Source organism: Ursus maritimus, unplaced genomic scaffold (assembly GCF_017311325.1).
Source record: "Ursus maritimus isolate PB19 unplaced genomic scaffold, ASM1731132v1 scaffold_13, whole genome shotgun sequence".
Taxonomy (NCBI): Eukaryota; Metazoa; Chordata; class Mammalia; order Carnivora; family Ursidae; genus Ursus; species Ursus maritimus.
This window is the reverse complement of record NW_024423675.1, coordinates 51,531,327-51,542,995: the sequence shown is the minus strand read 5'-3', so window position 1 is coordinate 51,542,995 and position 11,669 is coordinate 51,531,327. Positions and strand designations below refer to the sequence as shown.

At 42.7% G+C, this 11,669-nt stretch overlaps 1 protein-coding gene across 1 annotated transcript in view; it reads right to left on the bottom strand.

Annotated features, from left to right (window-relative positions):
• Nucleotides 1-2,697: 2,697 nt before the first annotated feature.
• Nucleotides 2,698-11,669, bottom strand: part of GRM1 (glutamate metabotropic receptor 1) — a 397,420-nt gene continuing 388,448 nt past the window's right edge. Inside the window, 2 exon segments of the mRNA XM_040627927.1 lie at nucleotides 2,698-3,313; nucleotides 3,315-3,602. Of these exon segments, the coding sequence (XP_040483861.1) occupies nucleotides 2,698-3,313; nucleotides 3,315-3,602 (904 nt within the window).

Genomic DNA, 11,669 nt, shown 5'->3' with positions numbered 1-11,669 from the left:
GCAGTAACGAGCCAAAGGAAAACACTTTTACAAGAAGCTAAACAACTTGTATAAGCACATACATTAAGGTGAAGAGTATCTGCCCTTTTGGTACAGGGTACGTATGTGTACATCTCCAATTTTGAACAATTATGCTATAAGAGCTAATACTGTATTGTATTCAAGAAAACTTTTAATCATGATAATATTAGGCATTCAGAGAAATAATGTAATTGGTGTTGAATGTGTTCACCAAACGTCTCAGACTAAAGCCTCAGAACAAACTGACATCTTATATTATTTGAATAGTAGAGCAGTTTTCCTGATCTATTCTTACTTAAAAAAAAAAATCTGAATGCACAAGTCCTGTGATATCGAGGACATATGTTAGTGGCATTAAGATAAAAAAAAAAAAAACACGTTTCACGAATAATAGATAGTAGGCTTTTACTTGCTAGTTTGCCAATAAGCAGACCATCTATTAAGCTCTGGAACCATCTACGTTCCTCATTCTGCTTCATTACCATGAAAGCATGGAACTGAAATTCCTGTTCGGTCGTGAGGTCTTTCTACCAAAGGTGTTACAAATAATTTTTTAAAGGAAAGGCAGTCCATTCTTGATATGGAACCGACTAAACTTGGCAGTAGACTATGGGAAGACATAAGAAACATGAGCCTCAAACTTTGGAGCTGATGTTAAATTCTGAACAAATGATGCGGTGGATATTTAAAGATTCTAAGATGATTTTTGGCTGAGAAATTAGCTTCCACATGAAGGAGGCATATTAAACTATGACTGCACATAAGGCATAAACAGATATTTAAAGAAGTAAGCTTCATTCCACAAATAATAGAAGAAATCAAAACAGCAAGAAAAATTGCTTTTATTGGGTGTAAAAAGGAGGATAAAAGTGAAACAACTGGATTACACATACGTGGATATTACACACAGCAAATAACAAAAATATAAAGAAAACTGATGACAGTGAAAATAGAGGGGAAAAAGTACATGGAAATAACAATTAAAAGAAAGTAAGAAGTGATGAATAAATAATTTGAGAAATTATGACCAGACATAGAGGTTAGTATGTACTTCAATCACTGAAAGCTCAAGTTGCTGTGGAAAATCTTTTTAAAAAAAATCTGAAGTGACCTGAAATAATCTCAATACTGTCATTTCCATCTCATGTTTTAATAATGATGTGTGAAAATCTATGAAATATTCCTCTTTATTGTTACCCACAGTTCTTTAATGAATTTTTAATGTGACAAATTTTCAAGCCACTTCATTAATAATGTGTTCCACATCATAAAATATCTGAAAAATAAGTTCCCTCTTAGAAGAGGAAGGACCATCTGAGCAGTGTATGAAAACCACTGGACTACAGCACTCAAACCTTCAAAGAGCTTCTGTAAATATTGGTGATAATATATAAAACATTATTAGAACATAAAAATATCTATACTCTATTGGAAAGACAACCTTCTAGTTGCAGTTCCACTGACGTTACATTGCACAAATTTTATTATCACATGTATACAAGGACACAGGAACACATTTACGTACTAGTTACAGGGACTTGGATGACAAGAGGAAAGGCTTACTTGTCATTGAACCAGTAATAGTTGCCATGAGTACAGCATGGAGTTGGAAGATGGGTTTGTTTCTGAGTACACGGGAGAGACAATGGCACCGAATACACATACTGCGTCTGAAGTTCAACCGGTAATAATATTTGCTACAGTAAATGTAAGGTAACAATTTTGCCACATGGTTTGTTTTCTTTAATTGAAGGGCAGAGAAGAGCCCCCTTGGCACAAACACAAGATAATCCATAAAACATCTTCTGCCGCTCTCAAAACAATCTCTTGTTCTAGCCTTTTTTTCCAAATCACCAAGAAGCAAGTATCAACTATGGGATGTTACTCGTGCTGCCCGTGTTCACCACCTCCTGCTTCTGTACTGTCTTGCTTCTCACTCCGTTCTCCCTTAGCCCTCCTGATGGAGCACTTTTTGGTGATGCTTTTGCTCTGATTCCCGTTTTCCTAAGTAGAGAGAAATCACAGAGCAGCAGGTGTCCATACACTTGTTTTCACGTGTGACAACAGGCTGGCTCTGCATCGGGTGCAATGGGTGAAGAGAGGCTCCTGAACACCAGTAAGGAGAAGGGGTAGAGAAAAATGAGCTGCCATGCCGTGGGGGGGGGGGAGGGGGGTCCATGCCTGCCCCTGCTTCACCCACCTGCTCTGGCTGGCTCCGCCTCGCTCGCTATGACTACCGTGAATACCATGATGTCAACTAATGATTCACCCGGCTGGTCCACACGCGCTGTCTCTTTTCAAGCTGGCCAAGTGCGTGTGGGCACGTATATCTATGCACAGTTGTCCAAAAGAGGAGATTATTTCTGTTGATTTTATTTATTTATGTATTTATTTTTTTATGCGGTGAAAGTTGAACACTATATGGGATTGTGCTTTGTCAGAATTCCCTTTCTTCCCAGAGAAGGCTTTTGAATAAATCAAGAAATCGGGATCCTCGCCGGGATCATTTTTTGCTTGCAGAGCACAGTTCCCTCTGGCCTTCCCTAAAGCAGCAGCATGGTCTCCCTTCCCCGCAGACTCCACGCTCCTCCCATCTCTCCTCCCAGCTGTCCGCACATTTCCAGCGGTGCTGGAGCTCCCTGGTTTCTCTTGCTTTTCCATGTGGACACCTCCTTCCTACAGGGTGGAAGAGCTTTGCTTATAGTCCCTCAGGATGACCGAGGCGTAGGTCACGTTGGGAGGGGTGCAGAGCACCGACTCGGACACGGGGGAGCTGGGCACCGAGCTGCCCGAGGCCACCGAGTCGCGGAAAGGCGACGGAGGCGTCAAAGCAGGCGACTCCTCGGGGGCCGGTTTGCTGGCCGCCTGCAGGTCCTCGTCTTCCTCTTCCAGTTCGTCTTCCTCCGTGTTCCCTTCCCGCTCATACAGGTATTCCTGGAGGAGCTTGAACCTCTCGCTGTCGTCCTCGTCCTCGTCTTCTGCGGGCGGGGAGGCGGGCTCCTCCCCAAAGGTGCTCAGCTGCAGCGGCAGCATTTGCAGGTGCTGCGGAGGCGCCGGGGGCGGGTACAGCGAACGCACCCCGTTCCCCGGGCCCCCGGGGACTGCGAGCACCGCGTTGAAATCCGGGATCCCGGTGCTGAAATTGTTGACCACTCCCTGTAGTTGGTCCATCAGGGATTTCTGCGGTTGCGGTGGCTGCTGGAGGGGAGGAGGCAAGCCCTTGGGGATGGCCGGGTCCGCCAGGAAGAGGGGGGTCTCCTCTGTGGTCAGGTGGGGCGGCAGAGGCGGGGNCGGTTGGCACGCGTCGGTGCACCATCATGGAAGGACTGCTGGGAGGGCTGAAGCCAACCGGCTGGGCATCCTCCTCCTCCACGTTGTAAAGGGTCTTGGTGCTGGTATCTGAAAAGGTCAGGCTCTTGCCCGAGCCCTGGTAACTTTTAGTGAGGGGCTTGATGACGGCTGTTTGGTTGCACGCCGTCTCATTGGTCTTCACGTGCACAGAGAGGCGGTGCCACATGTGCTGTCCCTTGGGCACCTGTCTTCCACCTGGTTCAGACCATGACACAGACTTGCCATTAGAACTATGAATAAAATAGAGATGGATTTATTTGCAGATATACACACAGGAGAAAATACATGCACACAGGAGAAAATACATACAAATTATATGCAATCCCAGCTCAGTGCAATTTGATCCCCCGCCCTCTCCCTGACTGTATGCCTCCATACCCTTAGCCTCCCCTTATTACAGGTCAAAGGCCAAAAGCTGCAGTGACCACAGCTTGCCTCTGTAGCTGCAGTCAGTGATTCCATGAACCCCAAGACAAGGCAGAACACTTTGACCCTGAGAAAGTCAGAGGGGGAGAAACGCCAGCCCCTGCAGAAGCAGTTACTTTCATTGCAGTCTGATACTTCACAGAGTTACTACCCACTCACCTACCCACATACACCTAAGGTAAGCACGATGTTGCCACTCAGTGCACGCCTTTGAAAGATTCCAAATTTGATGGAGGAAACAAATAACTAAAACTATAGTTACACATGGACAACAGAACATAATGACCATAGCTCTGGCCTCCCTTTCTTCTTAAGTCCCTGGAACAAATTAAAACCCACATATTAAGCTACTCTCAGTGTCTTGTGAGGTTATAAAATATCTCCTCTCAGTCACCCTTTCTGATAGGCAAGTATATCCTGATACAGAGCGGCAGGGTCAGATACACGGCACCTGTACAGAAGAGAAAAAAGCAGATGACAGAAAACCCAGACCCGTGTTCCACTTACGTGTGTCATCACTTTTGCTTTCTTTTTATTTCAACGCACCCGACACATGCAGTGAATCACAATTCACATAAAGGCCCTGATTCACAGCAGCTAGTTTGGGATTTCCCCACCGGGGACTTTTAACTAGGTGTGTTTGAGAAGAGAGAGAACCAGGAAGAAGCCCAGCGAAATACAGATCTTTCAACACTGTGATGCAAATGAGACAAAATTAAGATTCAGAGAAAACAGAAGTTATGGAGACAAAGTCCCCATCCCTGGCCTTTTCCTCATTGAGCTTTGGAGAAGAAAAATGTTAGGGTACCAGCAGCCCGCCTTCATCCTTCATCTTCATGGGACCATCAAAAAGCGAATCAAATAGAAGAAGAAGGAGGAGGAAGATGAAGGAGAAGTGGGAGAAAGAGGAGGAGAAGGAGGAAGAAATGAGAGATGCTGTGTATATCATTCAAATTCTAAGCTATATTTTGTCATAACTCTGGTCTTACTTTTGGACTTTTAGCTTTTTTTCTGTATAACTTTCAGCAGATGGTGGTGCCTTACCATAGCATACTATTAATAACAACAGTGTTAATACTTACATCAGGAAATATTTTTTCTTGTGTGTATGTTCTTTTTTTTTTTTTTTTTTTTTTTTTTTTTTTTGCTTTTTCACTGTATCCATGAAAACAACAGAGAAAGTAGCACAATGTTAACACATTCTTGACAGTAAAAGGAATAGGGCTAAGGAACGTTTTTTTCCTTAGGTGGATGTGTGAAATAGACTATTCTGTATCATGGTCTTTGGTTTGGGAAAATGTAGGAAGTGATCAATAGTTCATATAATGGTTTATTTAATCATTTTGAAAATACAAGAATGAATACTTCAAAAAATATGTGTGTCACATTTATAATGATGATAATGTTTTGACATTTTATATATTATAATCTTGAAAAGTGAAGTGAGCCAAATAAATACAGAGTCTTGCAGAAATTCTGATACCTATTTTAGAAAATTCTGGATATAAAAGTCCTAAAATAAATATAATAGTTAAAATTTTGATCTCATTATTTGGGAAAAGGTAGTTCCTCTGTCTTATAATTTATATGCTATGTGTCTATTTATTTGAGAGAGAGAGAACACATGTGGGTGGGGGGAGAGGCAGAGGGAGAGGGAGAGAGAATCTTGAGCAGACCCCCTGCTGAGTGTGGAGCTCAACAGTGGGGGTGGGGGGCTTGATCTCACAACCCTGAGATCACCACCCGAGCCAAAACCAAGACTCGGATGCCCAACCGACTGGGCGACCCAGGTGCCCCATAAATGCTATATTTTTAATTGTCAAACAAAAATCTCATCTCCAAAATACTACGTGAAAATTAATATTTCTCTGAAATATATGCTTAGTATATTCCTTGAGAATGTAGGAGTACTTGTAAATGCAAAATTACTGAATGTTCAGCTTCCCCACTATTGTTAGAATACCTTTCTTCTGAGTTGAGTCGACTACAAAACCGACAGTTGGTGTTCCCAGCATGAACAGTCAACCAGCCAGCAGCCAAGACCACAATCCACAATCCCCTTCTGAGTTTAAAACCCAAGTAAGCTCACCTTCCACCTCCTTCTTCTCAATTTCCTCCACTCCCTACTCTACTCACGCCATCTCTCTCTTCGTACATTCATTGCGACTCTCCCAGAAAGTATAAAACCACTGATTTGCCTCTTGCCTTGCTCTTAAATATGCTTTAGTGTACCATCCAACCTCAATGATTTGCATCACTTTTTTAAAAAGAGACTTTGTTTATTTGAGAGAGAGAGAACAAGAGTATGAGTGGGGACAGGGGCAGAGGGGGCGGGAGAGAGACAAGCAGATTCCTCTCTGAGCGTGGACTCCGCCCTGAGCAGGGAGCTCAATGCGGGGCTGGATCCCAGGACCCTGAGATCATGACCTAAGTGGAAATCAAGAGTCAGCTGCTTAACAGACTGAGCCGTGCAGGAGTTTCTGATATGCATCACTTTTTAATTGCAATGGAAACATCTTTTCCTTCTTCCAATGCCTGCCTCTCAATGCTTATTTTTAAAAAATCACTAAACTAGAAGGATGCTTTATGACTTTATTTAGTTGTGTGTGTGTGTGTGTGCATATGTGTGTGTGTACATATGTTTAAGAAACAAGTCCCTTGAGAGCTAGTCTACACCTTACTTAACCACCAGGCTTACACACCCCAATAAAACATTGCTCCAGACTCCACATACGCTGGCAAAAACGTCATCCTTGTATTCTTGGGACTTACTTCACTCACTCACTCACATGGGCTGTCTTCCTCACTTCCTAGGGTCCTACATGGCCTCTTTTTAAATCATGTGCTTCTCTATGTTAATGGTATTATTAATCATATTGCATATAGATAAAATCACATCTTAGTTCTGTTTTAATCCAATACTATTTTTATTCTTGTAATGGGAGATTTTTACCCTGGCTGTCAAAATTAGCAGGTTTCCTTCCCCTCAGAGTCTTGCTCTAGATTTGCTGTAAAGAACTGTTTAATTAGGAAACAGTTCTAATATCCCAGGGCATTTATCAGATTAAGAAAATTAGATTAACCTTTTTTTTTGCAAGGACAAAATAAATTGCTTCCTAAAAACCAGAGATCGTGAAGGATATGTATCAGCTCATAGAAACTTCAGCAGACCTTCTGAATTAGGTGTTCCTGACATGTGGTCCGTGTACAGCTTGAATGGTCCATGAATCTACCTGTGTGATAAGCTATTTTTAGACTGGATCAATATTGTGTCTTGATAGACTGTATACTGCTATATTCAAATGCATGTAAATGCTATCACGATAAAGTGTGCTGCCGGATACAAGTGCAGCTAAATTCTGAGAAGATTTCTTTGTGTTTTGTGTTTAAGTGGCTACTAAAAAATGTACAATTACTATCGATTAGGGTGAAGGTTTAATAAGCATTTTGGTATGAAAAGGGATTACCAAATTTGAAAAGGTTGGGAGCCCACTGCTATGATATTAAGAAGAGAAAAATACATGAAATATGGGGCAGCCAAAAAAGAGTAAATGCATTATCAAAATGCAATATTACTATGAAATAAGTCTTCTATTTAATCCCAAATAACTTTAATACCCTCTGTTTCAGCCACCAACGTCTTCCTTCTATTATTTAATTTTGTTTTCCTAAATAGAAGTCTTAGGAAAAGCAACCTGATCTCGAAACACATGATTGTCACAAAACACCCCATCCTTCCTGCTCTCACTTCAGAAGGCAGACATCAGGCCTAAAACAATCTCATATCTGAAGATCAAATGCAGTAGCATTTGGCGTGACTACCTCAGGTGGCTAAATATATTTATCGATACAGAAGTTATTGGAGGAAATGGCTGTCAGGCTGGAGAGGAACCGGGGTGTAGACAGTGATCTGTACTGGGAGTGTGCAGAGCCGAGCAGGCCTGGGGCTGCCGTGCCGGCTACGACAGGCTTGGGATCTTGCTTTGGTTTTTCTCTCATGAGATAAGTCTAACAATCCCCCCAAACAGAAAACCCAATATTTACAGCACTTTAGAGAATGGCTGGAAGTGGGTGGTGTAAACAGATTAGTGTATCTTTGGCATTCAGAGTGATCTTGTCTGTTTTATTTGTTTCAGTAAGTACTAGTTACATCTGCAGGGTACACTGCTCTCTGCTCCAGAGAGGTCTAAAATGGGAATAACAGTGGGTGGGTGTTTGAGATCAGGAGGGAAGCATCCTGCACAAGGTGCCTGAGGGGGAAGCTTCCACAGCACCTGTCTCCCTTATGTCCAATTCATGTCTTTGCCACGAGGCTTAATAGCTTCACGACAGACATAAGGATGGCATCCAGAAAGCCCACAGACAAGGCAAGACCTTCACAGAAGGAGGGGAGACTCACTCCTTGGAACCTGAAGAGGTTAGCATTTGTTTTCTCTGAAAATGAAAGCGGAAACAGGAAATGCCATTGAGTCACAGTGTGGAGAGAATGGCTTACCAAGTCCAGAAAATAAACCAAAGCTACAGGCTTATGGGCAGTTTTGCTGTGGCCGTGCAGCCACAGTGGGGACACGAGGCCTTTCAAAGAAGGATGGTGCTGCCCCAATGGAGACACTCGGAAAGGGATGCCAGACATGTGTTGTCCAAATGCCTCTCCTCTTCCTGCTTCAGGGAGCTCGTACCAGAAGGAAGCCTGAGGAGTGATTCTTGTGGAATCGCAGGCATAGGAACTATTTGAAGCCATATGAGTCAGACTCTTGTTTTCCCAGGCAACGCCAAGTTAGTCTTTAGTACAAAGGACTTCCACTCTTGCCAGTTACACTTTTGAAGGCTTTCCAGAAAAATCTGCATATACAGTATATATCTCTGGGAACCTATGTGAACATAATTAAAATTTCTCACCTTTTTGATTCACCACTAGTAAGGTAAAAAATCTCTGAATATGTTATTGGAGACAAATGCTTTTTGACTACACGGGAACTTGGTAGTTTCTGCGGATATCAGTCTTAAATAGCGTTGTGAATTTTATCCCTCTTCTCTGATTCTAACATCATAAGCTAGTCAGAGAACCACTTGGCTTGCCGAAATCTACAATATCTCAGAGTCTAAATATACAGTCCTCCTTTTAAAATTTTTAGATGAATCACATTCTATATGTTAAAGTTATATGATACAGGATACAAGACAGCACAAAGGAAATCAATTTGCCTTTATTAAGCTTTGTGCTCTCTTCAATGAACCAATTAAGAAAAAGACATCCACAAACAAAATGAGCTCACCAAAGTCAATGAAGTATGGGAGACTGCATACACTTTGGGCATAGGGTCTACTGTCTTGAGAAAACTGACAAATCTGTTTCAAACTAATGAGAAGAATTCTGATGGTTACTCAATTTTTTCTAAGTACATTTTAAATGACCATTGATTAGGCCATCAACCTAATCTTGATTACTGGCTGAGGAAAAAAATTCTCATGCCAAAGTTTACTGAGGACATCATGGTGGTACAGGAGTATTGTTTTAGCAGAGGTATACCAGCTGTAATTATATTCCTCCAGGAAGTCTAGATGAGTCTAGATTCTGTTCCCTTTGAAGGAACTTCAAGTCAAGCATTATCTTCTCTTCTATGCTGCATGCTACCAGACCTGTAATTTTAATAGCAAGTCATTTGATGTCCCTCAGCTCTAACCTGGAGTCCTCACGATTTGCTCTGGAAACATAGGGCCGTCGCATTGCTCTGCTGGGATTATTCTTCAGAGACAGGATAGATCTAGGCAGACCATAATAGTCCAGTAGGCAGCTTTATTTCCACCACTAGTCCCTTTGTCTTGATTGTTCACCAAAGCTGTGGGAACTGAAGGTCTCAGAGAGAACATATCTTTTTTGTTGTTGTTTGTTGAAGAATAACCAAGGCTAAAAATAGCCAAACCCTTCTCAATCTTTTCCTGATCCTTTATAGTCTCCCGAAAGAAAGCTTGAATAGATCCTATTCCGAGAATTCTTAACAATCAACCTATTAGCTTTGCCGATTGTGGCTTTTTTGTTTGTTTGTGTTTGTCGCCTACCAAGAATGTACCCACTTTAGCCTTTGCTTTTGCTTTTAGGCACTCACCTTTAAGTCATGAAATGTTAGGTGACTCTCCTCTCTTTCTGGCCCTGCTGTCACGGCAAGACAAGCACATCTACTATTCCCATCAACCCTTTTGACAGGCAGCCAGCAGCTATCATAATTAGGATCTCCTTGCTGTGCCCTTGGTCAGACTCAACCCATGCTGCAAGAAATGCTCAATGCCTTCCGACTCGGGAAAATCGCAGAGAGCGCATCCAAGCAGACTAGAGAGGCCTCGATCTGGAGCAGCAGGGGCCTCCTGACCACCACCTGAAACCCACTGGCATGGCTACCGTATTTTTCCCTCAAAGAATCAGTATGATTTGATTGAGACCACACTCTTTCTATTTGGGCTTTTTAAGGGAACATCAGGACACAGACTTCCCAATGCACTCCACTGAGTGAAGAAAAGAGACGCCACGGCCTCATACACTGGCCTCCGCAGCCAGGTTCAGTAGCAAACATTTGAACAAATTGGGCTCTTCTCATCTGAAGAGCTATTCAAGCCACAGACACCTTATCGGTGAACTCCCTCCTGCTGCAGGAATGTGTACCTTTGACTCTCCCAGGAGTTTGAAGGGCTGTAAAGGAACAGCTGAAAATGACCACAGACTCCGTGCACAATGAATTGAACATGGTCTATGTTCTTTTGTCAACTTAAAGAGACACTGTCAAGATCTAAAGGTCAAAAATTGGACCAAACATGCACCATTTTTATCAGATGGCGAAAATCTGATAAAAACACTCAGAATTCTGGGGAAATAACTACATTTCCTTTTTTGTAAAACTCTCTTTTCGTGGGACTCACAAAACTTTTGTTTTGTGCTCTCCCGGGTGTAAGAGGCACCCAGCAGAAGCTCATGTCAGTGCCCACCCCCTCAAGCTGACATTATGGAACTCTCCATAAGTTCAGGTTATGGCTTTTAATTTAATGCAGACAGCATCATTTCAAACATTTGTGCAACAGCAAAAAGGCAAAAAAAAAAAAAAAGAAAGAAAGAAAGAGGGAAAGAAAGAAGAAAAAGAAAAAGAAAAGCAAAGAAAGAGTTCTGTTTACCAAGGAAAAGCTGACAAATTTATGAAGGGGGAAAATTCACTTTCAAGCTTGTGAGTGGGAGTCACAAACAAAAGGGAATCTGCGGAATCGGAAAAAGTGTTGTGTCTTGCGTTGAAACTTAAAAAAGCAAAAAGACTAACAACTTGACAGTGCCCTTTTAAGAACGATGGACAATCAAATTAAGGCAGTCGTGCAAACCATGGCACGTAAATGGCTCCTCATTCTTGATGGCATGCACCACATCTGTTTCCATGTTAGAAAGTGGAAAAACCCAGGAGAGAGAAAGCAAGGGGCAAACCACTACATTGTCCATGCAGCTTCTCTTACACATTCACTGCAGTGTGGGGGTTTTCAAAGCTGCACATGTGCCGACGGACATTGGCTGGTGGGCGAGAATTCTGGCTGCCTCTTCCTGAAGATTGAAAAGAAAAAGACACCCAGTGAGTGAGTGGTTATACGCGTGTACAGATACAGTGATCACACCACTCAGGTGATGCCTGGGCCTGGCCCGGGGCCTAGCATGGCCCCTGAGCCTTTCTCCATGTCATCTCCACCCCCACGTGTCCCCCTCGCACTGGCTGGCTGTCTCTTACTGCCAGACTCATTTCTGAAAGCCACATCAGTGGAGTGCATTCTTTCTTTTACCTTATGGGACCATCTCTTTCCAAGCAGCAGAGGCTTGCTCTGCTGTGTGTCTGTCTGTCCAAAAT